General features: G+C 30.5%; 3 protein-coding genes across 5 annotated transcripts; 1 reads left to right on the top strand and 2 right to left on the bottom strand.

The window, feature by feature from the left end:
* The first annotated feature begins 6,141 nt into the window (after positions 1-6,141).
* LOC101501514 (uncharacterized) lies at positions 6,142-9,807 on the top strand. Its single transcript, XM_004504488.4, has 6 exons — positions 6,142-6,321; positions 6,908-7,070; positions 7,237-7,929; positions 8,436-8,883; positions 8,999-9,080; positions 9,478-9,807. The coding sequence occupies exons 1-6, from the start codon at positions 6,292-6,294 to the stop codon at positions 9,682-9,684; spliced, it is 1,623 nt and encodes a 540-aa protein (XP_004504545.1). The 5' UTR covers positions 6,142-6,291; the 3' UTR covers positions 9,685-9,807.
* Positions 9,808-13,120: 3,313 nt separating this feature from the next.
* LOC101501199 (large ribosomal subunit protein eL38z/eL38y-like) lies at positions 13,121-13,717 on the bottom strand. The gene is made up of 2 exons (XM_004504487.4): positions 13,579-13,717; positions 13,121-13,462 (listed from the first exon to the last, which is right to left on the bottom strand). The coding sequence occupies exons 1-2, from the start codon at positions 13,579-13,581 to the stop codon at positions 13,256-13,258; spliced, it is 210 nt and encodes a 69-aa protein (XP_004504544.1). The 5' UTR covers positions 13,582-13,717; the 3' UTR covers positions 13,121-13,255.
* Positions 13,718-18,053: 4,336 nt separating this feature from the next.
* LOC101500671 (auxin response factor 6-like) lies at positions 18,054-24,863 on the bottom strand. 3 transcript variants are annotated; one of them, XM_004504485.4, is made up of 14 exons: positions 23,692-24,863; positions 23,168-23,280; positions 22,487-22,582; positions 22,212-22,268; positions 21,968-22,123; positions 21,801-21,885; positions 21,548-21,638; positions 21,019-21,183; positions 20,819-20,941; positions 20,654-20,729; positions 20,426-20,573; positions 19,063-20,276; positions 18,740-18,930; positions 18,054-18,549 (listed from the first exon to the last, which is right to left on the bottom strand). In XM_004504485.4, the coding sequence occupies exons 1-14, from the start codon at positions 23,732-23,734 to the stop codon at positions 18,351-18,353; spliced, it is 2,757 nt and encodes a 918-aa protein (XP_004504542.1). In that variant the 5' UTR covers positions 23,735-24,863; the 3' UTR covers positions 18,054-18,350. The 3 variants fall into 3 exon arrangements, with proteins under 3 accessions (XP_004504542.1, XP_073226096.1, XP_004504543.1); XM_073369995.1 differs by having other exon boundaries at positions 23,688-24,859; XM_004504486.4 differs by having other exon boundaries at positions 19,063-20,273; positions 23,692-24,854.
* Positions 24,864-27,770: the final 2,907 nt, after the last annotated feature.

The following is a 27,770-nucleotide window of genomic DNA, read 5'->3' as shown; positions in this document are numbered from 1 at the left end:
GAAACATCGACATATTTTATTATCAAAGACATTTGCTCTTGATGACTAACATCAGAAGTATAATCAAGTATCGCTGAGAAATACTTTGTTTGTTTGATATTTCTAACGATTTCATTTTTTAATTGCAAAATCAGTATTAACTCATTTTCCCTGTTATGTCCAAGATAATAAAGGTGAACCTTATCATATGTAATACGTGTAACATGATCTTAGACAATTGGGTCAAATTCAACTAACATTTCAATTAAACAAAAAAAAAATAAAATAAAAAATCATTGCTATGTCGTATAATTTTCAATTAAACTATGTTTAGCAAGGAATTTCACTATTGAAATAATTTTTTTAAAAATATTTTTCCAATGTTCGTTTTCTTTCACAATTAGTCTTCGAGTCGTTTATAGCTCATACCAAGTGATCGTATTTTTAACATGACCCATGCTTATATCATGCTTTCTAATTCTTTCACTAATCTTTATGCCAAGCTCTTTTAAATAAACAAGTCAATATCTATCACACTTATCTCTATGTTATAAAACTCTGGTATACCAATAGGCGTAAAGCGTCTTTTCCACTTATCATTAAGTCCTTTTACAATGGAAAAATCTCTTTTAAGACATTTCGTAATTAAAAGATCAATTATTCTAGAATCAAGAGCATCCCAATTTCTTATATCAAATAGTACCATCATAAATCACAAAATTAGTAATAAGTTCCTAAAATCTAAAACACCGACATCATATCAAATACTAATAGATAATGAGTTCTAATAATCAGTAAATCAACAATTTCAAACAAATTGAGTTCCTAAATCAGTAAATCACAAAACCTGAACATTGAGAATACCATAACATCAAGATTCAATTATTTCCTTTTAGCTTTAATTGGCATTCTATAAAATTCATTATTTCTTTTTAGCTTTAATTGGCATTCTAGCTCATGTCCATTAAGAAATTGAAAATTAAGCGTAACTCATTCTTTCTAGCGTTAATTGAAATTTCACATTCTATTCATAATATGAATAATCAAACATAAAAATCATATTATTTCGTTGATGATTTTTTGGCGTTTTAAATTCTTTTAACCGATAAATTTATGGCATTACAAATTCATTTTAGTCGATGTCTTTTTCAATATTTCTTTTTTGAGTTTTTTTTTTTTCAAGTTGAAAGTGTATTGAACACTTTTTAGGTTGAGTGAGGATGTTAGATATCTTAATTGATAGGTTAGTTAAATTTATTAGATAGATACATTAGTTAGTTATTTTACAATAGTTTACTGTTTATCTAATTGGTTATACAAGTTTATGTAATCGTAGATTTAATTCATTATCTCATTTTATCAATAATATTCAATTTATCTTTATCAAATTCTCTATTGTTAACTATTTAAATAAAAAATTGTAGTAGTAACGGTTTATTTCATCATCTATTACATAATTATAACTTTCACCATCATATTAAACACCTATATAAAATTTCTTTACACCTTGCATAACTATTGAATTTTAATAAATAAATAAATAAAAATTACATTTTTTTTAAATATGCTACTTTTTTTATCTGAAATTTAATTTAGTTATATTTTAATATTCAATAAGAGAATCATAAACCACGTACTTAAGAAAAATGATGGATAAAAAATAAATATTTTAAAAGATGGGGGGCACAAACATGAAGGATCGAAAGCATTAATAATAGTAAACTCTACGAATTTTTTATGTGAATTTAAACATAAATATATATTAAATGTTAATTTTTTCATTTATTATTTTTCTTATTTTAATCAATATATTAATTAATTAAATTTTAAAAATTTCCTTTATCGGCTTAGTGTTTATTTGGTTCGGTAGAGAAGATATGAGATATTTTAATTAAGGTGAGATGGATAGAAAAGAAATAGAGAAGTGTTTGATTCAAAATAAAAGAGTAATGTTTTTAATTATAGTTTTGTATTTGGTTCAAAAAGAAGAAAAATATTTTAAATGATTTTGAATGGTATATAGTCACCTTCCTTCATCTCCCTTCTAAATTTCATAGAATAGAAGAAGAATAAAAATAACTTTATAAGATATTTGATTGGTTCATTTCTTAAAATTGTAATGAATCACATATTTTAAAAATATTTTCTCATTTCGACTCTCTTCAAAATCTCTCCAACCAAATACATTCTAAAATTATTCTTTGAGAGTTTAGAGACGATAGAAAAAAAAGATTTTGAAGGGAGAAGAATAATGAAAAAATATATATTTTTTTTAAAATATTTGGTTTGTAAATAATAATAAATGAATATTTATAATTAATTTATTTTCAATATTAAAAATATTAATTACAACAATATGTATTGAATTTAAATAATTTATCCAATAAATACATGTATTTTGAAAATTATGATATTTATTTTTGTATAATTATATTTTTATAATTACTCCTTCAATTTTTATTTATAAAAATAAAATTTAACAAAAAAAAAATTGATGTATTTGATTTAAAAATGAATTATTTTTATAAAAATATATATAGTATTTGTGACGTAAATATGGAATGGAGGAAACCAAACTAAAAAAGGTTAGCGTGGTATAAACGGATTAGGTAGAAAGTATGGTCAAAGAAGGAAGAGTGAAAGAAAGAGAAGTCACATTATAGAATTCCAAACCCTCCAAGATCAGTAGTGTCTGAACCCTATCTGACACCCTCTAATTTATTTCATATTCCCACGGACCACTCTCCCCCTATATATCTAAAATTAACTTCAAATCAAAATTAAAATTATGAGTCTGCATTGGTGGATGTGTTCCAAAAAGAATCTTTGACCGACCTAAGATTATTTTCTTACTTCTACTTAAATGAAAGTAAATCAAATAAATTATTAAAAAGTTAATATATTTAATTAAAAATTATAATTAAATATATTATTTTTTCAATTCTTTTTTTAATTTATTTTTTATTTTAAATTAATATACTATATTTCTTTCATCTCATTTTAATTCCTTATTTATTAAGCAATATAAATTGATTTTCAAATAATTAATTTTAATTAAAATAATTTAAATGTAATATACTTAGCAGTATTTTAAAATTCGAAAACGATAAATAATAATAAAAGTAAAAATCTTCTAAAAAATGACATTAACAAACCAACATAGAAGTAGAATTTAGATTCTCTCATCTTTTTATCTATTTTTCTCATTTGAATTATCTTGAAAAAAATACACACAAAATTTATTTTTTATTTATTTTTATTTTTGCATATGAAATTCATCTAAATTGTTGTTGGATCTACCTCTCTTCAAACATAAGAGAAAAAATAATAAATAAAAAAAATGATCCAAATCTTTAGAAGTAAAAATAATACAATGAATAGAATACTTTTTAGTGATTTGATTTAAGAGAAAATAAAATGAAATTATGAGAAGAATTAAAGATATATATATATAATAAAATAAATATATTTATGTTTTTTTAATAAAAACATAAATATCCTTATGCATGAAAAAATAAAAAATAGAAGATAAATATTTTATTGAAATCAAATATAAATGAAATATTTATAAAGATTAAATTTTGAAAAATATTCATTAGAAATTTAAATAAATATAAATGTTAATGAATATAAAATATTTATTTTATCAACTTAATAATATAAAGATTTAATGATCATACATTTTCAGTGAAAAAAAAAATTTACACCAACAAATAACATCATGCATTGGTTATATAATTATTGATTTATAAAAATTACATAATAACATCAATGATTCATATTTTTTTTTTATATTGATAGTATGCAATTCTTTTTTCTCATAAAACAAACTATGTTGAAATGTTAAATTTTATTTATTTATTTACAGACTATAAATTATAAAAACAAGAATAGACTAGAAGTAATAAAAAGAAGAAGTGTCTTGTTAACAAATATTGTTACATCACTTGTTAAACAATAAAAAATAAAAAACTTGCATTGGACTGGATGTAATCATAAATTTTTAATTAAATTTTTGTATATTTCATTTTTTGACAAATGTAATAACTACACTTATAAACATTCATAATTATGAAATGACTCGTTGTGGATAGAATGTAAACTAAGTTTTTTTTTTCAATTCGTTTTAGGGGTGAGCATCAATTTACTCTACTTGTTAATTCTTGTTTAAATTACGTACCTTAATAACACTTTTTAAACATTAAATTTTTTTCTATTTAATAATTAATTATTTTTATTTTATCTTAGTTAACAATCATACATAATAAAATTTATAGAAATTGAACATATGTAGATATGTAATTTTATAATCAATATTATACTTGTATTTTAAAAAAAAATATTATCTCCAACTTTTTTTATAAGAGACAATTCCATTATAATTTAATTAATAAAAATTGATATATATTAATTAAATACACCAACTTACAAAATTATAATTCAAATTTTTTTTATAAAAAAAAGGAAATTGTATAATATATATTGAATTGAATTTATTCGATAGACAATATATCAAACATTTTAATTTATTTAAAATTAAACATTTAATTTACTTAATGAAAACTACTATCAATTAAAGTTATCAAACTAAGTAACTTTCACAAGAGTTATCGAGTAAGTTCATATCCAACATTTTTTTTTAATTCTAAATTTTTAACGTAAAATGAATTTTTTTCCTTAAAACAATTAAGATTTTCATTTTGAGCCGAGATTACCGGAATAATTTGTGAGCCACCACACCAAGACTTGGATTATTGTTTTATTTCACGTGTGTTCTTTCTGTTTGAACTTTGAACGCCGACTAGTATTTACAAATTAAATAAGATGATTATGTTATCTCATTTTAGGTAAGAACATTAATATTAGCATGAGCAAAACCACTTGACGCATTCTTTAAAAACAAAGTTGACTAACGGTTGAATTTGATATGTGGACGTGTTTCAAGGGTCATGTATATGCGAATTAGAATGTTTATATGTACGTGAGAAAAAAAAAACATTTGCGAATTCGACTATTTTATTTAAATTTTGAAGTATAAAAACAAAAAAATACAAAATGAATCTCTTAGTTTTATTTTATTATCAGACCACTAATATGATAAGTAATATAAATTACCTATTTGATAAAAAAAAATATTTAAATATTGATAAAAATATTGAAAATCAATATATTGTTTTTTTAAATAAAATAAAAAAGTTCATCAACCAAACCAGTCTACCAAGTGTGACTCCAAAACCAGCACTAATGAAAATATGACTAAACTTATGCAAATAATCTATCTGAGTTGAATTTATAAATTGCACAGTTAACAAATTTAGCAAAACTGAGCTCAAACCCACTCATATTTTAACCAATGTTCGACCGTAATTAATATTGTCCAAAGAAATGGTAAGAACATTAATATTATTTATTATGTGACAATTTTTTTTTTTAAATAAACAAATAGAAATGATTAACTAATTTACTGGCATGAAAAATCACGAAGGAAATGTCACATAAAATAATAAACAAATAGTTTTTCTAGAAAAAGACTAAACAAATAGTTAATTAATTATGTATATTTATTTTCTTCAAAATTTCGATTAAGATTAAAATTGATCTCAAATATTTTAATTTAGTATTTATATTTGATTTTTAAAGTATTGAAAAGGATGTTTGCAAAGGTACACCCGCCTATATTATAGAAGAAACATGCTAGCAAATTAAATACGCCTAAATGTATAAAATTATAAAACAGTCATTCTAAAAACTAACTAGGTGTATTAATAACTTGTATAAACATTTATTGAAATACACCTCTACCACAATTTTTTAGGGATATATTAAAAAGACATTTATTTGATAAAAACTAACAGGCGTATCCTAACATTGTCGATTAGAAATAGTCCTTTGAGTTGTTAAAAAACACAAAAGTAAAATTGATACAGTATGTTTTGTCTGTATTAATAAGATAGATTAGATTAGAAGAGGGAAAATTAATTCCTCGGCGCCGCAGAAGAGACAAGAGTGATGTTTTTTGGACACATAAGTGGGGCCCACTTTTATGATGACCTGGCACGGTAATAGTTAGATACAGTAATCATCCATCCCCAGAAGTACTTTTCAAAACGCAGTTCCCTTCCACACTTTCTCCTTCTCCTTCTTCTCCTTTCTCCAACTCATTCACATTTTCAACTCTCTCTCTCTCTCCTCTCATGTGATGTTATTATTATTGTTATCATTATCATTGATTACAACTCACAGCTTAGAAGCTAAGTTGCAATTCAACTCTTTCACCATTTCTGCTCCTTCCAACTTTGATACACAGATCCAATGGAATACGAGAGGATACAGAAACTTCAGGTTTTTCATCTTTTTTTACTTGTACTATTTCTTTTTATTATTCCTTTTACTTTTCTTGGTTGGTTACTCTTTTCATCTTCTGGGGGTATTTCTTACTTTTAAGCTCAAGTTTTTTACTACTCAAAATTTGAATCTTTTTTCTGTTTCACAAATTGGGTTGCTGAGAAAATGTTCAATTTTTCTCTAAAATGTTATTCATTTTTATCATTATTACTATTTGGTGTTTTGAACTTCAAATTTAATGTTTCTGGTACATGAATAGTCATCATTTCTGTTTCTTTATGGCATTTGTTAAATTGATTTACTCCTAGTTAATGTTTTAATTTTTTCAAAAATTATAGTACTTTTTACTTCAGCTACTTTTGTGGTCAATAGAAGGCTGAAATTTGTCATAATTATTGTGGGGTGAGTCTTTTGGTCAAAAGAGAGTTGCCATGTGCAGGGTAGCTTTGTACATGTAACGTGTTCCAACTTTAAAGTTAGATTTTGTATGAAATTTGATAATTTTAGTTATTTTTATTTCTTGTTCTTGGTATTTGAATTTGTATGAGGCTAAATATTGAATTTGTTGTTTTTAAACCTGCAGACTGGAATAATTTCTCCAAGTAAACTAAGGATGAAGTTATTAGGGCCTAGGAAGAAGGATGGATCCAACAGTAACTCTTCTAGAACCTCCCCTTCAAGGCTTGATGATGCTGAATTTGTCAATAGCTTACTCTCCTCCAAAGATGAGAGCCTTGATGATGAAGGTTTGCATTGCAATTTATTTATTAATAATGCATATATACAATTTTACTATGTCCTAAACAGCATTTATTCCATGTTGTGTTGTCTTTATGTGTGTATGTGTGTGCGCGCACATATGATTGTAGGATTTTGTGGTTTTTTGAACTAACTATAACATGTTGCTTCCAGTTACATCTCCGAGCTTAGATGTTGTGTCGTTAAAGCCATTGAGTGATGCGGTGTTGGACCGGAGACAGAATGAGCAGTCTTCTTATGAACCAAAGGAGACAATGCCTAGGGAAAACGGTGACACCGGACGTGTAAAGACACAGCATTTTCATAAGGTTGATACCGGAAGTTCGAGCACAATTCATCCGATGAGGTCAACAGAAGATGAAAATCTTGATTATGACAGCCAAGCTAGCTCATCTAGTTTCGAGTTTGATAAAGGAGAAAGACCGGCGAGCAATCCTGTAACTAGATCTCTTTTGAGACCTATTCCTTCTAAGTGGAACGATGCTGAGAAATGGATAATGAATAGGCAAAATATACAACCTAGTTACTCGAAAAAGAACAATGTACATAGCCAAGCAAATCGCATGCCAACAAGTATGGCAAGGGTGGTTCCGGAGTTCAGTAATTGTGATCATAAGCTCCCAACGAGCAAGGTGGCGGAAACAAAACAAGTTGATTACTGTCAACCAACATCACATTCAAATATGGGATTTGAGAAATTCTCTTTTGTTCCATCCGATGCTCATTCGGTTTCAGGTCAAGCACATGGAAAAACTCCAGTAGTGGAATCTTTTCCACAAAGCAAAGATTTAAAGGAAGTAAATGAAGTTGGTTTATCTTGCACTAGAACTATAGATGATCAACCAGGTATCTTGAAGATCTCATTCTACTATCTACACCAGTATTTAATAATCAGATAGGTTTTCTTTTAGACAAAAGAAGAAACAAATTTGTATAACTATTCTGTGTGCTATATTTATAATAGATTGCACTGTTTGGATAAATTAATTAAACACTCATAGCATAAACGCTTATCACATAAATGTTTATGTTCGTGTTATTTCTATAACTATATGTTTTCATAGGATATTCTGGACAACTTATGAAATAAGTTGATAACCACTGATGGACTTCATAAGTTGTTTCCATAAGCTCTCCTAAACAGTTTCACAAGTGTTTATGTCAGTAGATAAACTCAGATAAGGCAATCCAAACAGACCTCGAACCTGTAAATATAGTAAGTAAATAGTCAGACATGCCTATCTGAGGTGTCAATGTGTTCCCTTGCGCTTCTTGTTGCAAAACATTGATTTTATCGATAGGTGACTTAATCAGAGGGTAGATAATAAGATTAACTTGTTCTTATGATGCAGGGATTCCTGGTATAAGATCTGTTGCCATGAGAGATATGGGAACTGAGATGACCCCAGTGCCAAGTCAAGAACCTTCACAGACGACTACTCCTGTCGGGTCAGCAACTCCAATACGCAGCCCGACTTCCTCAATGCCTTCAACTCCTAGGAGAGGTGCACCGGCTCCAACTCCTTTGGGCAGCACAACCGATGACGATCCACATTTTCCATTTGAAAACAGCAGAAAGCAATTGTCTGAAGAAGAAATGAAGATCAAGACAAGGAGAGAGATTGCAGCCCTTGGTATGCAGCTTGGGAAGACTAGTATTGCGGCATGGGCAAGTAAAGATGACCAGGAAAATAGAAAATCATCTGCTCGCGACGCAAATGCTCGAGAACAGGAGAGACTCGAATTTGAAAAACGTGCTGTTTTGTGGGAGGAAGCTGAGAAATCTAAACATACTGCAAGGTTTGTATTTTACTCTCATTATCCCAACATGTTAACATGATTTTGGAAATTAATTCTGGAACCATAAAATGTATACAACTTTTGTAATGTAACTATAACATGCTAAATTTTGCAGATTTAAGCGCGAGGAAATCCAAATTCAAGCATGGGAAAGTCAGCAAAAGGCCAAATTAGAGGCAGAAATGAGAAGAACCGAGGTAGTTATACTTTTGCATATATAATCTATATTGATTGGAAACAAAATTCTTACATAATTTATAACATAAGTCTTATTTGAAGAGATTATATAGTACTATGAACTAAGGCCTGAGTTATGATTAACTCTAATTTTTGTGAGTTTTTCAAACAAATAAGTTCATCATTATGCACTTACAAAAAAGCACGTATAACTTTGTAAATATTAAATGAAAGTTAATTGAGTGAGCTTCTAAAAAGTTTGAGAAGCAAAAGCTAGTTTCAACTTATGCAAAAAGTTGTTTAAAAAATTCACTGCTATTCAATAATCTTTGAATACTTCCTTACTCCATAATTTACTCAATTTTTATTATTCAATATAAGATCAAAGGATTTACTGCATAACAATGTTCAATATAGGCCAAAGTTGAGCACATGAGAGCCCAGACACATGCAAAAATGGTGAAAAAGATTGCAATGGCGAGGCAAAAATCAGAAGAAAAACGCGCAGCAGCAGAAGCTAGGAAAAATAGAGAAGCAGAAAGAACTGCAGCTCAAGCAGAATACATACGCCAAACAGGGAGATTACCCTCTTCCAATTACATTATATGTTGTGGCTGGCTGTGATATAGGTCATCAAAAATGGCTTATCATCTTTATACTAAACCTTGTAATTTTCAAACACCTGAGTTCAAGTTGCTTACATAATAGTGATTGCTGAATGACAATGTTTACATGTCTGTTTTTTCATTTTTAAAGGGTCAAGTTGAATTGTTTGCTTTAATATATGCCTGCCTAATGTACTAGTAAAAAAAGCCAAAAAACATAGTACGATATGGTTGACAAATAAATCATAATCAAGTTCCTTAAGCATGTAATAGAGAGGGTTTGATCACTTATCATCTGTTGTTATAGATCAGCTTTGAATTGTCAATACTTTTTAAAGAAGTTGGAGATGGAGAAAATAATTGTCATTGTACAATTGTCTCCAAGGAGACTTGTACCTAGCCTAAGCTTGTTTTCCGGTAGGATTGACAAAATTATTGTGATTCATTGTGATTTTGTCAATTACACCTTACAACCAAACATGCATTTAATGGAATAAACAAATTCTCGTATCCTAATAATAAACAAAACCAATACTATATCATAACATAAAAAACAAATTCTACTTAAGTTATAACTTCAAAACACTTGGTATTAGACTATCAGTAAGCATCTTAGCTTCATTGCTTTTAGTCAGGATGCTCACTTCCTTTTAATGAGTCTTCCTTTTCACTAGCCACCAACCTACGAAATGGGCCAAATATATGCATTGAGCTTAGTTTTGGTATAACACAAGTTCCCACAAGGCTGCCAAAGTGATTATTTTTCAAATAGATATTGGAAACGGCCACCAAAGGTTCAAATTCCTAAAGTATAAATTTGACTATTCTAACTCGTGCGAATTGGAAAGTGAAATGGAACCTTGGAGGACCACAATCAGCATCTCACTAGGATTGTGAACCCTGAACTGATGTAGGCACTGAGTTGTCTCACATAGCAATATGCCAATATCTACCTTTAAATTAATCCAAATGCAAATTTATCCAAAAAATCTAAGAATCACCCGGTTCATATTGATTTTTAAATTATAGCATTTAGACCAAACCAAATTGAATTTTAGTTTAAAATTTAAAGTTTAGAATGTATGACAATCCAATTATACATTGAGAAATGACCCAAATAGCATGTTATAGGAATTTTTATTGAGAAATGATTCTCAGAAACAAATTCCAACATTATACATTTGTATAAACATGATTTTGATTTTTTTTTTATTAACATTTTCTATCTCATTATGTGATGATAACACTAGTTCATGATATATTTTATACCATGTTTGATATTTGATGTCAACTTTTCGTGTCTAAATAATTTATATATTTAGATCATTAAAAAGTAAGTGCCTTTGAGGCACTTATTAGCCTTTAGCTTTTTTTATTAATCTAAAATATTTTTGTATTTGTATTTTAGGTAAGTCGTAGAATCAAATGATCCCTTTCTTTTAAGTTACCATCATATTAGAGTTAGAGGAGCTTTTAAATTTAACTGTCAACATAGATAACATGGATATGGTTATAGCCTTATAGGTCAACATTCGACAACCTGTTCTTTTTTGTAACATTGAATTTTATGGGAAAAGGGCCTCTAACCGATAGAGTTTGGTCGAGAAAATAGTTCGATCAAAGATGTTTCAATCAGTTGACAAAAAAAAAAAGTTTCAATTAAGAATTGAACTTGGCACTACCTAGATGATCAAAGTTTAGGTGATATACAATTTAACCTGCTTAATCACATAATTAAATAACAAAGTAAGATAAAACTAAGTTGTATCAAACCAATCGGACCTTCATTTTGTACTTCATCAGGAATAAAATATATGATAATTACTATTTCTAATTATATTACGTTACTTAGGGTTCAATCAGATACACCAATTCTACAATTACCATTTTTAATATTACACTACAGAGAAGATCACTTGAATCTGTGTAGATGTAAAACAGATACAAAAATACTTAAATTTAGTGAAAATAGAAACTATGTTTTTCTCTGGCCAATAGTTTTATCATCGTGCCTTAACTTGTGTTGTTTAATTTTAGAATCGAGCAACTTAAGGTGCGCTTTGATTCATTTAGTAGAGGACAGGGTAGAATTTACCGGAGGAAAGGGGGCAGATTAAACTAGTTATTTAATGATGTGCAAAATTAAATGGATTAATGTGCGAAATTTCATTTTTCTGGTAACCAAGAAACAGAGGTGTTAGGTACTAATGAAGATAACCCAGCCAAAAAGATGAGCATCATCTCAAAAACAAGGGAGGACAAGAATAAGATGAAATTTTATTATAAAAAAAAAAAAAAAAAAAAAAAAAAAAAAAAAAAAAAAAAAAAAAAAAAAAAAAAAAACCAAAAACAATATGTAAGGAGAATGCCAGATGGGAACTAAAGGAAATGAGAGTGAAATTGGACAGCAACGCATTCTACAGGAATCCAATTCACAGTTAAGAAGAACACGGAAACAGTTTGAGAGCACCAGACTCAATTGATATCCTGAACACGGATGATTTGTGTAGAGTCTTCTCTCTTCTTTCTTTATTCTCAAAGTTCTTTCCTCTTCATTTAATTCATCCATCTTATATTGTTAATGGTTACCGCTTCCTCCTAATCCATACAATGGGAGTGAATTTCTTTCATTCACTAATAGAGTAGCCTTCAATCCAACTACATCATTTACACAGTAGTTGGATTTAAAAAATGTATACACAAATCTATGCTGCCAAGGAAGATTCACCATCAAGTGATGATTCACTGTCTCATGAATCCCTCTAAGAACATTGTCTTATCCCTTTGAAACATTGGTTACCTAAGCAACGAATGTCTATTTCCTAGGATCACATCCTACAACCAGCTGTCTATACAATTCTCCACTCCAAATTTCCCCAATGGGAGCAAAAATCAAGAGAGGGATTTCACTGCCCCATATAATAAAATTTAAAATAGTTTCTTCACTACTCTACTAAACACTACCTTACTTTTTCAAACCAAATTGTAGTACCATTTGTATGATACTCAAATGAATGATCAGTAATCAATAAATCTAACAAGGAAAATACCCAAAATATCCTTCACAGATAAGTCCTTTTATTATGCAACCAATGGATTAATCCTATACAGCATAACAAGTTATTGTTGCTAGTTAGTATAATCAAATTGTCTGACATTTTTACCAATGACCTCCACCATGGTTAAGTTGCAGTCCACAACCGCAATTACAACCATACATAAAGGTCTCACATGTCTCTGCAACTGTATAACGATTAAAGACCCAGGCCGGACACATTTATCCCCAATTTTCAGCAGAATGAAAGATTGCAACCACAATTACGCAATTTAAAAACTGTCCTTAACTCTCCAAATCATATATCACATCGAATACACAAAAAACTCTCAACTCAACTATCAGATGCAATCCATCATATCATATAATCATAATATAAAAAAGCTAAATCAACACAAACTTAAAACCAAACTTCTTCAAATTTAACAGCAACAAAACAAAATGATATTACAGTAGCAATTACGAAAAGAGAGGACACAGTCACAAAACCTAGAGTTTCAATATTTTTCAAAAAAGTAAACAGTTGGCGTTTGTTCTACAGATCTTGAACAGTCAAACCAGGAGGAAGAGATTGCTTCAACTTATCAGCTTTGTCGGTGTCGAAAACACAGAGTGTGTACAAATACTTTGAGCAACGAACCTTGAACTTAACCACATCTTTGTTCTTCTTGATTTTCACCGACCGAGCGTCCTTCCTACGCGCCGTCAACAGAAAATCCTTGATCTCGTGAATCTGCTTCGCCTGAAAACAACACAATACGCAACAATCATCATCATCATCATCATAAATATACAACAACAATTCATTTCTTATGTACATAAAATAAAATAAAAAAGGAAATGAGAAGAGAGTAGTACCATTGTGGTTGATGTGCGAGGTGTTGTTGCCGCAAAGCTAGGGTTCTTCCTCGCCTCTGTAACACTCGTTTCTCAAATGCTTGCTACTTCTTACATAAACCCTACTCGTTGACTCGGGTACCCGCTTTTTAACCCAGAGCCCATATATATGCTTCTCATTTACCACTTCCAATGGCCCAACATGGCCCAAATCGCCTCTTTTTTCATAAGTCATTTTTTTTATAAATAAAGTTATGGGTACATTTTTTTTTATTTTATGAACAGTTATGGGTACTTTGAAAAACAAAATTATATATTGGTCCATTTTTTATTTTATATTCTTACTAACAAAGTCTGGAATTAAATAATCACATGGTAATATTACATATATCTATATAAAGCGCATACTACATTTTTTATTTTTTTATTTTAACAATGTATCCTCAATAAAAACACACTCTTTTAGAAGTTGGCACCTCTATTATAGTAATAAATTAATTTTCGTCCACAATAAAATTAGTCATGGAATGAATGATTCGGATTAAGAATTCCAATTATTTAAGTTTTAATTTGATTTGTCTTTAAAATATAATTAATTAATAAATATTAATATTATTAAATTAGACGGCTTTATCAATTTGATTTAGTTTGAATATTTTAACCAATAATATTTAACTTTAAACAATTTTTAGGAGGGAAAATTCCAACCCTTATAGTGAATATATCCTTACCCACAATTTATCTAGGTGCTTAGGGGATTGGTTAAAAGATGAGAGATGAGAGAAGAATAAAAATGTTTTAATGCCTTGTTATTTTGTTCAAGGATTGTATAAATTTATAATACGCGTCTTATTTTTCTTTATGAATGAAAATAATTTTGAAGTGGTAATTTAGCTTTTATAGAAATTACTGGCAGAGGTAAGGAAAACCAATAGTTGTTATAGTCTCCCCCTAAAATTTAACGATTTTTTTTAAAATGTCATTCTATTATATTTTTAAGTATTTATATTTTATTTTTTATGAACCTTATATGATTTTGTATATTATATTTTTTTTTCATTCAATATATTGTGCCTTAAATATATTAATATTTATTATTAAAATTCATTTCAACCAACTAAAATGAAATTAATGAAACTCATTTTTTTTATTTGCAAGACAACATTAACTTTGAATATATTTTATGAGTTCTTAAATTTTTTGTATTTATTATTTTTTTGAAAAATTATTATTTATTTATTAAATTATATATTTAAGTTTGATTCCCCTCGACCTTAAAACTTGATAATGTCCCAACATAGAACTTTATGAAATATCTTATTTAAGATATCTGTATCATACACTTTAAAGATAAATTTTTCTTGAAATAAAACTAAAAAAATACATTAATGAAATATTTACATCAAAATCAATATCTTACATACCTTTATTAAATAACACCGATAACATGTCAAATGGTTATTACTTGTTTAAAAATTCATAAAGTTGATCTATATAAATGATATAAACTTTAGATTTAATTGTGGTTTTTCTATAAATATTTATTTACTGCAAAATTATCGAATAGTGTAACCGTACTAGTGTGTTATAAAAAAGAAAATTTAATTTCTCAATTGTATTTTTATATGAAATAAAATTGAAGACAAACAAAAAGTTGTTAAAATTTGAATTCTTTACGAGTTACTTTATAAATTTTACTATTAAAATATATTTTGATTATTAAGTATAACGTGGCCGCATGAAAGTTATTTATTGAAGAACCAATTTTGAATTTCTTTTATCAGTTTTGAGATATATGAAGATTTTGGAGGGGGTGATAACTTATTCTCCTTTTTGAAATTAAACGTTATAAATTAGAAAAAGTGTGATTAGATATATTATGATTATAAATCATGTTGTTATTTTAATTTTTTTAAATATAAACCCAACAATCCAAAACTTTCACCTCGAACAACCCTTAAAATCTTCTTAAGATGTCGTAAGAGTTGTTTCTTTCTAAAAAAATAAGACCTATTTACATTCTCTTGATCTATAAAAATTGAATTGACCAGGTTTAAGGACCCTATATATTTCTTATTAACACATTATCTCTGCAACCAATATCATATAAATTGATGATTTTGAAAAAGAACCCATAAATTATAACTCTGAACCTATTATACATTGACATGTCAAGTATAATTAATATTCAATCAAATTAAGAATTATTTATGATTGTTTTGGTAGCGCTCCAAAAACAAAACCCAACCGGTTAAGTTTTCCCACTAGCCCTCTTTTCTTCGGAGAAGGATGATTTCAGATAAAATTTGGTTTAAAATAATCAATTTCACTATTATTTTTTTTCTTTTTATTTTTATCTAAATAAATGATTATCACACATATATATATATATATATATATATATATATATTGTAATTTAATCGTCAAAATATAAAGTTATTTTATTTGTCGTCTTAGTGCAATAATTTGATTTTATCTTATTGCGGTGTTCATTTAATTTATATCAACTTCGGTTCAATGCAGATGCAATCAATGAATTTGACGTTATTGATATTTCATCTTTAATATGTATGTTATCGATGTTGCATCTTCAGATGCATATTTATTCGAGAAGTTTTAATCTTATTATATTTATACATTTTAACACATTTGTAGACATTTTACTTTTATATGCTATTAACATATATGTTATGAGTTCGGTTGTAGATTCTTCATTTTTATTTTTAACGATTTTGAACTGTATTATTATCCATCGATGTAATTTTAATCTATTTGAATAAATATCATTTTGTAAAAAAGGTATACTTTCTCTAGGAATGATTTTAACCTATTTAAAAAAATATCATTTATAAATTTTAATCAAAATCAAGGCAAATGCTAAACCAAGCTGAAAGAGGTACGAGCCTAAACTGTTCACGAAAAGGAAGTGCATATGGAGCACCAATTTTTACGGTGGAAACAACAAACGACATGGTCTATGCATGTGTTAAACAACGCTGTCAATTTGCTACAACCTTTTTGGTCATGTTGTGGATGTCAGAAAAGAAAATATGCCAAAGATATATAGCTATAAGAAAGTGAAAGTGAGATTAAGGTAAAATGCATGTTCAACAATAAAGGGTGAGCTACGATTGTTGGGTTGCCAACCCTAACTTTTCATCGGTGTTGGTGGATAGTGCCTTGTCACCATTCCATGCTTGAATAAAGCTTAAAACTAGGAAAATAAACAACCTCGTAAAAAAAATACTAATAACTATCCTTAATACACTTGTTAAAAACAAAATTAAATAAAAATATATTGAAATTTATGTTTTTAACTCAAAAATTGATTTTATAATGTAAAACTTTCATTTTTAGTTTTTTAATTCTTAAAATTTGTTATTAAAATCATCAAACGTTACAATGATGTCAGTTGAATAAAATTTGAATATAAATAAATTCTAAAATTTAAACCTTGTAAAAAGAAAAGTGTAGTCGAGAGATTACACTACTCTAAAAGTGGTCAAACAAATTAATTGGTGGAAATTAATTATCGATGAATAAGTGGATATTTTACACCAACAACAAAGTTACCAAAAACAAAACTCCAAAGGTATAAAATTTTCATTAAAATGAGTAATTTTGTAGTTAAAAGCGAAAACAAGCTTGACAATTCGCTATCTACCTTAATCAAGAAACAGAAATTGGTCATAAATATAAAGTACACCTTAGATAGGTGGCATCATGCTTTTTAGATTCCAAAAATACATAATAATAGTACGGGAAGGAATTAACATGATCGAAATGGACAAACGTACAGCTTTGGCTTTGCCATTCATGGACCAAAACCAAAGTGAATGGGCCAAAACCATAAATAATACAAAGAAGGACACTATCACATTAATTGAAGCACAAAGTACTCCTTTACTCATCCTTCTCTCGTATGTTCATAGAGACACATCACATGGTTTTGGTGTCCTCTTCATGTTCTATAAATGTCACATCAATCTTCCCAAAATAATTCAACTATTAGAAAGGTCAAGAAGCCTAACATCATCTTTTTTAACACTTATCACCCACTTTTTTAATTTTCATGCATGAAAGATTTTACCATCAACAAGTACAACTTCAACAGCATGGCCAATTATATTCTTCCACTATCTTTAGTGGTGGTTCTTATGTTTCTTTACACGTAAGAACATGCGCTCCTATTGTGACTTATGTTATATGTAGATTTTATTGTAAATTCTCAATGAAGTTAGTGATTCAGACTAACCTTGCAAATTGATTGACCTTTTTATTATAAATTCTCAATGAAGTTACTAACCTTACAAATGGATTGACCTTCTACTCACTCCCAGTTGAGACTTAGATTATACATCAATTCTATTGTAAATTATCTATGAAGTTAATGGTTCAGTATGATGTGCCTTCTCCAAACTAAATTTTTGTATTCCAATAAAGTCGTTCTTATAGAAGAACAATTCTAACAGAATAAAAAGTAAATTTCTCCATAGTAAAACATAATATTCTGTTCAATCATAAGATCATAAGTTAAGAACATAAGTTGAGTTCTACAATTGAGTTGTGGAGACCAATATATTATAGGAACCACAATGAGAAATGCCATATAGCTTCATTGTTTAGCTCATGAATTGTTTTAGGCATTAAAAACTGGAAAACAAAAGGCTTATGAGTAAGCTATATAAAACTACAACTAGGTACCACTTCCCACCATTTTAAGAGGGTTGAGAAGTAAGAGTGTAATAATACAAGAGAGAAGAAATTCACAGTATTTGTTGTCACAACAACATTCAGTAGTCTAAAGACCCCACAGTTGCTAACCCGGTGCTTAAATTTCTCGAGTCCTCACGGCCGGTGTAATCATCACAGATGCCATTAGAGTGCCTTTGATTCTGAGCTGAGTTCAGAAGCTCTAGACCATTGTTTCCCATTTGCTGCACTTCCTGAGGGGAAAGTATCTTGATGCACCATACACTATTTACAAATTCCCTGTCATCCAAAAGATCATGCAAACAACCATTAAACAATGAAAGATTATGTAATTCAATTATTCATAAAGTGATAAGGGATTTCAGTTATATAAAACCACCGTATGGTTGAAAATCATATTCCCCGATTTCACCCCATTACGTTATTTGAAAAAATACAACGCACAAAGCATGTGATGGAGAGTACTTACGGCCATGGACCATCACCGAGGAGAAGAACATCATTCTCTTGATCAACAAATACAAGCTGCCAGCCTGATCTTACAGGGTCCTCCAACTCGCGTTCAAGCCCAAACATGCGAGCAAGCTCACTGCGTAGCTCATGGTAGTTGGAGAATTTAGTGATATCCAACGATCTACCAAAGGACCCAGACTTGTAAACCTGTGAAAATAGAGAGAAATTATTCGTATGTAAAAATGCAGGACTACAACGAGTCAACTATTACGGGAAATACAATGTAGCAAGGGAGTGAAAGTTAAATGTTTCAAAGAGAGAAAAGGCGGAAAAGCTCACCTTCACAAAGGTTCTGTTTGGTTGGTTTCCTTGACCTCCATTTTCTGGAGTTTGCAGGAAATCCGACTCACCAATGCCGTGTGTCATTCCAGGATTCAATGAAGAATCAGCGCCTGCAGTATTCAGGTAAGTAGAAGATTGGAAAGGCGCAGTTGATGAGTCACAGTTGCTGTTGACCCTCTTAAGGTTCGGCATCTCATTATACACTAGATGCGATGAGGGCTCTATGTTAAAACCAAACAAAAGATGGTTTTGTGGATCGGTGCTCCCTTCTATAGCACACTCCCTGCCGGGAAACGGTGGCAGGATAACAGCATTTTGAGACATGGTAGTCTGTGACTGCCCTAGCTGCTCCACTTGAGGCAAAACATAATTAGTTCCTCCAGAAGAAAGGAGAGGATCCACTGCGACACGCTTGGAGGGCCATGCAGTTGATGATTGAACCGGAACCCAAGAGTTTTGTCTAGGAAGGTTGAGGAGGTGAGATGTTTCGTCGTTGGGAAATGAACCCAACATATTGTGCAAAGGTGAAACAATAGAAGTAGTTACATGATTCCCATTTGAATCAGTGAAATTTTGCTGATTACCAATTGAAGAGATAGCTTGCATGGGCTGTGTCGGTTGAGATTGAGGTGTCGAGACAAACTGAGACATTGTTGAGACGGCACTTGAAATTTGCTGATGATCTACAACTTGTTGCTGCTGTTGTGATTTTTGTTGTTGTTGTTGCTGCTGCTGCTGCTGCTGCTGCTGTTGCTGCTGCTGTAGATGATGATGATTTTGATTAGTGAATGAGTGCTGATGCTGAAGAAGCTGCTGGAAATGTGATTGAGTTTGAGGCTGAGATTGAGATTGGGATGGATGCTGATTTTCTTGATTCTTTGGAAAAGCTTGCTGAGGTTGAGATTGCTGCAACATCTGGTTCTGCATTAAAGTAGCGGTACCATTGGTGAAATTCTGCGGCTGCTGAAATTGAAGTAAGGAACCAGGATGCTGCTGTTTAGAAGGGTCGAAAGTCCTCATATCCTGAAGCGCAGCCGCTGCCATAGCTTGGTACATATCTGGTTGCAAATGCATCATGGAAGGATCAAGCCTCGGCTGCATCCAAGGATTAACACCGATCCCTTGAAAATTAAGAGTTTGAAGCCCTCTATCTGTATCTCGAAGCCACAATAGTGGAGAGTTCATGCCAAAATCATCGTCCTTCAAGCCTGCTAGCATTTATTGGTAGATCAACAAGAATGAGTTTCTGTTGATGTATAAATGTAATAATCGTTTTCAAAGTTGAAGATAGATTAGTAGACTAGATAGTCATAAAAGTTCTTCACAATATTGTCATTAAATGTGGCGCGATATTACATACCGTGGAATGAAGGAAGTCCTGGAGGCCATGGTCTTTTAAGCCTAAGGGGGAATGGCGACGGATACATTGGAAATGTTGTGAGTGGCTCAATTTCCCATAGAGAAACTCTAGGTTGCCTTTCACCAGCTGTGGATTCATCCCAGCCAACCTAAAACTCAAGTCAAAGCCACAATTAAAAATGTTCATTCAATAACATCAATGGAATATTATGAATGTTTCAATACATACCTTGACTGAGCGCCAATGTGAATTTGGCCAACGGACAGAATCCAGATCGCTGATGCCAGTTATCGTTCCCATGTAACTGCATGAGTATATATTAGAATAACAAATATACATCACCAAATCTACAAAGTGACTGATGTGCATCCTATAGGGCATAAAAAAACCTACCGCCGAACACTAGATTCCTCTGTTTCAAAAAGCATCCTGAAGCGCATACCAACTGAAACTCGAGTATGATATACAGCTTTAACATACTTTGCCAGGGGTATAACAAATTCTGATGGGCTAGCACTGAAATGGGGGGAAAAATGACTGTTTAAGTAACTATATTTTAAACTGGAAATTCTAGAAATATATGACAGTTATACCGTGGGTTGTAGAAAATGGTGAAACGACTGTTTGTTGCAGCTGCATGAGCTGCCGCAGCAAGTAGCCCCAAGTGCATGCTATCACTTGACAACACTGATGAAGGCATCATAGGTTGTGGTCGATTAGCACGCCGAATACCAAGAAGCATTTGATTTTTTTCATTCCTGCCAAAAAAAAACAGCACTTGAATTACACCAATTACAGAATATCACATAATTACTAAAGAAATTAATCATGCTTCACATAAAATCATAAAGCCTAGATTAAATAAACTAGCTAGGAGAAATAAAACGTAGCAACTCCCTTAAAGCCTAGATTTAAAATAGCAAACCATTGAAGGAACATTGGCTCAACATATGAACAAAAACATGTCACAGTAAGAATTTTTCTCATATTCTTCAAAATGGCCAAATGAATTACAAATTACAAGTTTTGTTTCAGTGCTGAAACAAGTCGATCAACAACGTCGAAGATTAAATTTCCAGCATATATGATATAAAAATAAAAATAAAAAGAAACATTACTCACCATATAAACAGCACTGAATCACCAGCAACAAGTCTTTTGGCACTCACAAAGACACTCCACCCTGTAGTAAGCAAATGCCTTTTGGGCTGACCTGGAGAAACAACAGAAACCAAAGTTAAACCTTATAAATGGAATGTGAACTTAGTTTCACCACCAAGTAATAAACATAAAAAGCTTTTAATTGAAGTAAAAATAAGTAAAATGCTACGCTTGCAACTACAAAGAGGTAAGCAAACTCAAATTTATAACTTACCGCGGAAGATATGTTTGAATTTCCAGTCAATACCATGCAAATCTCTTGCAATCAACTCTTGAGCAGGAGGCTGTTGTGAAAAGTCCTGTAGATCGTAATTATGAAGTCAAGTTCAAAGATTCAATGAAAATGTTAAAATATTTGCAGCATAACAATGACAATTTTACCAATGGAGGAAAAACTTTTTCTGCTGCACGGCGAGGAACAGAGAATCCACCGTGAGTGCTTGTATCACTGGCTGTCAAAATTTTGCAAAAGTAGTTTGTTGGCTGTTTACTTGCAGCTCCCAACTCCGCAGGAAGATATGCTTCTTTTTGCTCTTCCTGAAAACATGGTCATAACCAAAAGTTTAGAAGTTGAATGTAGTCGTAAAATCAAAATAACTCGTTTTGGTTAAGAAAAGGAATATACAGGATTTAGAGGTTGCAAGGTCATTTGTGCATACACTTCATCTGTCTCAGTATCTGCCTGAATCCAACAAAAACAAACAAATAGTTAAAGATAACGAGTTTTGCAGCACTGACAGTTCAAATTGAAGTAGTGTCTAATACATGTTAGTGTCGACACTGAATTTCTTCTATTTTACAAATTATTTCGGTGTCAACATGTCAGTGTAGTATCTGGAATAGGAATATGGGAGTTACATGCACTGTAAAAGAATAAATAAATGGATAAACAGGCCTTACATGCATAGTCAAATTATGAAGTTGGCAAATAAGTTGGGGAGGTAAGCTTGGATTGGGGATGTAAGTATCAACTTCCCTGTTGGTAGATACAGCAACCTGAGAAAAAAATGCTGATTTAGATCATGCATGCACATAGCTTATGCAGAAAAAGAACATATAAATTTTCAAATGTGAAAAATCATGTGATGAAAATAGAGACAGTTAATTCATTAATCCGCAACAGTTAGTGTTATAGAATTGTGCTTAGGAGTAAGTTAAGCATTACTATAAACAAGGGACTCCATAGTGGAAGAATAAAGCCAGTTTTCTTTTTACAACTCAACCCTTAACAGTAGCAGCTAAATGCATCACAAAGACACAACAGTGACAAGAAAAAAGAACCAATTCAATTCACAACATAGGTAATTAGGCATGTAAACAGTGTTGTCAATCGCGAATTGTAGAAAATAGCACTTTACTCTAATTGCGGAACCATATCGATTTGTTTAAATTTTGCTACGTTGTAGCTGCTATTTAACAACACTAGTGTAAACAAAACAGCATCTACCAGTCAAGAAACTGAAAATTTGCGTTATTATCACTTTTATGCATACCATGATTTAAAAGAAATATAATAAAATTGAAAGAGAGCTTCCTTAATGATTTCTCTGTGGGAGCAATCTAACTTCATATCTGACTCACCTGTTCACTGTGACCTTGTGGAAAGTAGACCACACGGCTTCCAACAGCTGGCAAAGAAACAAGAGGACCAGCACAAGCATGCCAAAGTTCTGAATCTAGAACCCGTTTCTCCCCTACAACAAAAGAATGCATCCTTAATGTCATCAATATGGAAGAACAGAAAGCTTCACAACTGCCACCTTAAACCCCTCAAAGGGTCAAACAATTTTGGCATGTTCTTAGCAAAGTCAAGATCTTAAAACAGCAAAGCAGAAAGAATAGAAATTGTACCCTCAAACAAGTAATATTTTGATTATTTTCACATACACTATTCAAAAAATGAATGCAAAAACATGTTAGGACCACCACCATATTAGGCAAACAAATTTAAATCCTCAGTTCTCAGCAATCATGTTTCTTCTAAATCTAAAAGATGAAAAATCATTCTAATCCCAAAAATGGAGGAATTTTGTTACCAAAAAAGATTGGAGAATAGAAGAGAGATGAAATGGAAGAAAAATATACAAAGAGAGAAATTCACCTACCTTCAGGAGGTGGAGGACTAAAACCAGCTGAAGAGAATTTCATTTCAGCAATTTTGAAACCTTCTAAAAGTTAAAACCAAACCCAACAAAATCAATGATTTTCAAGTACACAAATTTCCACAAGATGAACCCCAAACCAAAAACAAATCCTCTTGGTTTCTTCTTTCCAACTCCAGAATATCATTCTTCTTATCTTTATCACCCCTTTCACCAACCAAAACTCAAACACCCAGATACTGAATTACCTCAAAAATCAACTAAGAGCCTAAGAAGAGAATGAAAATTTTCACCTTTTTGAATCCTCAACCAAAATCAGTTTGACTAAAGAAGAAAATCGTTTTCCTAATACCCTTCATTCGTTCTTCAACCCCCACAACCGCCCCCACCTCAAGTTCCAGTGTTGAACCATAATACAACGTTTTCAACACAGAGAGTAAGCTTTGGTTATTTACCTTGACACCCAAATTTGGCAACAAGCTCAAAAACCAAACAGATCTCAGTCAAAGAAGCAACGAATCCCAAAGAGCAACGGATCTCGAGGGAAAAAAAAAGAGCAGAATGAAGCTGGGAATGAGCTCAGAGTAGAGTCAGAAAGTGAAGCTAACGTTGTAACAGAAAACGACCAAGAATAGAAACGCAAACACTTGTTCTCTTTTATTTTTCAAGAGAGGGAACCAGAAAACAGTGTGCTTATTAAAAATAAAAAAGTGATAAAGAAATCGGGTCGGGTTTTTTCTTCAGTAAATGATGGCGGCGCCACTGTGAGGTTGTTGCTACTTACTACTATTGATTTAACCGTTTTTCTCACTATGTTTTTGAGTGACTATAGTATAGTGGTTTGTTGAGTTAGTTATTGAAGAGAGAACGCAACCGCCATTGTTTTTAAGGAAGGAGAAGAAAAAGAAGAGAGTGTTTGTGTCAGTCAGATCGGGTGGTCTTTTTTTCTTCTACTAATCAGAGAGAGAGAAAGTGATTCACTTCACTCACCGTCATTTTGCTTTTCTTTATTACAGTTATATTGCTTTTTTTTATTGTAATAATGAGCGTAGAGAAAATGTAACTTTTTTTCGTGCCCACTATTTCAGACAACTAACGAGGAAAAAACACACAAAGGTCTGTTTTAAACAAAAATTCTTAATTAAAATCTTTTCCCACCTCCAACATCCATCATGTACTCTGTTTCGAATACACTTAAAGTTTATGGTTAGACATGGAGTTTTTATAAAATACGGTGAGATGTTTTTAAATTTATGGAGGCTGTAGGCAGATGTTTGAAAATATAAAAGTGTGAGGAAGATAACGGAGATAATATAGACTTAAGAAAAAGGGTCTAAATAGTACCATGTGTAAAAATTAAAATAGATATTATGAATAGAGTACCAAAAAATACAGACAATATCAAATATTGTTTCGTATATTTTTATATGTTTTTTACCAACTTTAATTCATTAATTAGTATTATTGATAAATTTGTAATATTTTAATTATTTATTTTATTAACTTATTTTTTTAATATTTAATTATTTAAATAAAAAACAACAATAAGAGGTCAGATCTTAAATATATGACCATCCTATCCACATAGTAGGACCATAATAAAAGATGATAAAAAAAAAAGGGTTTTGGTGTTTAATTTTAAAAAAGTAGAATATTTTAGATTTAAGAAAATGATGTTTAAAAACTCTGATTTTCTTGTTTATAGAGGCAAAATCGATATGAATGATGAGGGATAAAGGGGGTGAAAGTGGTGGAGACCACGGCCCCAAGAGCGTTTGAAATTAACATGCATGGAAGGATACGGGAGTAGCATGTTCGAGATTGTGTAGCATCATTGCAAGTGCAACTTATGCAAGAAGCACTCATACAAAGGTAGAGCTGGCCTAGCAATAGCATGCCTATGCTACCATCCACTCATCGTGAAAATACAAGGATCGCATTTATATTTGGACCTAGCGACCAAAGTGCTATAGTAAAAACTAGCTAAGTATCTATGCTATATAGATTTCTATCCAAATCCGACCCCAATACCTTGCTATACTTAAAGCGAAAAATAATATTTTAAAAGTTAATGGTAAATTATTAATATTTTTTAATAATTATAAAAAAATTACGACATTTTCAAATTCATTTTTTCTATATTTTAAATAAAATAAAATAATCTTTTAATTGTTGTATATCAACATCAAAAATTCATCTGAAATTTTTTATCTTTTAGTTAGAACAAAAAAAATAGTGCGTATATACGTTGTACCACTCTAAAAATAATGTTTCTCCAATCCCAGCTACTTTCACTAGCCAATATACTCGTAAGAAAATTAAATAATTTACGACAAAAACAAAATGATATGTCCAAATCTTGATAATAAACCAATCTTCTAGTTCATCCGTGAATAACTTTTGAATGTAAAGCAACGAAAAAATAACATTTATTTTTAGGAAAATCTATATCAATAAACTGAAGAGGCATTTTTATTAAACAAATAAATCATTTTTTTAGGGAGGCTGTTTTAATAGTTTTACCTTTGGACCGACTCTTTTTCTATCTTTTAATTATAAATAAATTTGGTTTTAAAATTAAAAAAGAGTAAACAGACATTATTTCTTGAAATAATAATCGTCTAATTAAATTATTTCTTGAATTTTATAAATTGACAAATACATTATTGGAATTGTAAAATATCAACACAAATAATTTATTTTAAAATTTTGAATGTTAGAGATTATGTTTTGACATCTTAATTGGATATTTGACTTTTCCACTTTGATCTCATATTTATATCATCACAAAAATCGTTGAGATAACAAAATTCCATCGTTAAATTTATCGTTAAGAATGTGATATTGATGTGGGATCAATTTAGATAAACTACATATTCAATTACACTGTCGCATCAAAATATTAACAATAAAATTTTTTGGATTTATTTGTCAATTTACATAAAAAAAGTTCCATGCTATTTTGAAGTCGAGGTAAGGGTGGTCTATAAACACTTGCATTCCTCAATCGATCGACGTGCATTTTCTCAAATGATAGAATTATGACGACTTATACAAAATCTAAAGCGGATAATACTTCATAAACGTAGTATCGCAGGCTTGAGGTCGAAGGTTGGCACCGTCCTTGGGAATCTAATCCATAAGGTCTCGACCACACACGAGCACTATCAAACACTTTAGTCCCTTAGCCTCAATTAGGGCTACTATTCCAATACATAAAAAAAAAGTATTACATTGCTTAGGAATTCAAGCTAATGTTAGTTTATAAACACTCACATTCATTAACTTAATTACTAAGGCGCACTTTCACAAAAGATAATTTGTGAGGATAACCTCTATACCATCTGTTTTGAATGGGGGATAAAAGTTTGAAATTGAAATGAGAGTTAGACAAAATAAAGAGAAGAGAGCATAGAAAATGACACACTCAAATTTATAATGGTTCATCCAAAATGGGTTACATCAAATCCTCACTAACTTATGAGTTTTCACTATGGCTCAAAAGGCTTGTCCTCTAAATGGACTCTTTTTCACTACGTTGTCCTCTAAAGGGACTATTTTTCACTATGTATTTTCTTAGCCTCAATAGGCTTACATAAACAATTTTTCTTCTTGATTTACAACTATCAACAAGTTTATATTAACTCGAGGATATATTGATTTTGAGAGTTTTGATAAGAGTATGATTCTTCCACTATGATAAACTATCTAAGAGGATGATTTCAAAGATATATTTAAGACCAGTAGAAAGTATTCTGATAGGATAAGTGTGCTTTTCACAACTTATATTTTTCTCTCTTGTATGATGTTTTTGTTGTGTTTGATGAAGATAAGTTCATCTCAATTTATAGAGGTGATAGTGCTTCAAATATAAAGAGAAGTACAAAGTATCTGTTCGAGTATTGGATGATTTCCCATTGTCTTTATTTGGAACTGCAAATATGTCATTCATTTGTCCTTGTTAGACAAAAACTAAGAGGATGAGTGTTCCAATCCGTCCTCGGATATGATGACTAAGATTTCATGAATTATGATATGGCTTTTTTTTTTTTTTCTTTTTTTTTTTCTTCCATTTTAGGGGT

This window comes from Cicer arietinum, chromosome 6 (genome assembly GCF_000331145.2).
Source record: "Cicer arietinum cultivar CDC Frontier isolate Library 1 chromosome 6, Cicar.CDCFrontier_v2.0, whole genome shotgun sequence".
NCBI classification, from domain to species: domain Eukaryota; kingdom Viridiplantae; phylum Streptophyta; class Magnoliopsida; order Fabales; family Fabaceae; genus Cicer; species Cicer arietinum.
This window is presented reverse-complemented; position numbering and strand designations above follow the sequence as displayed.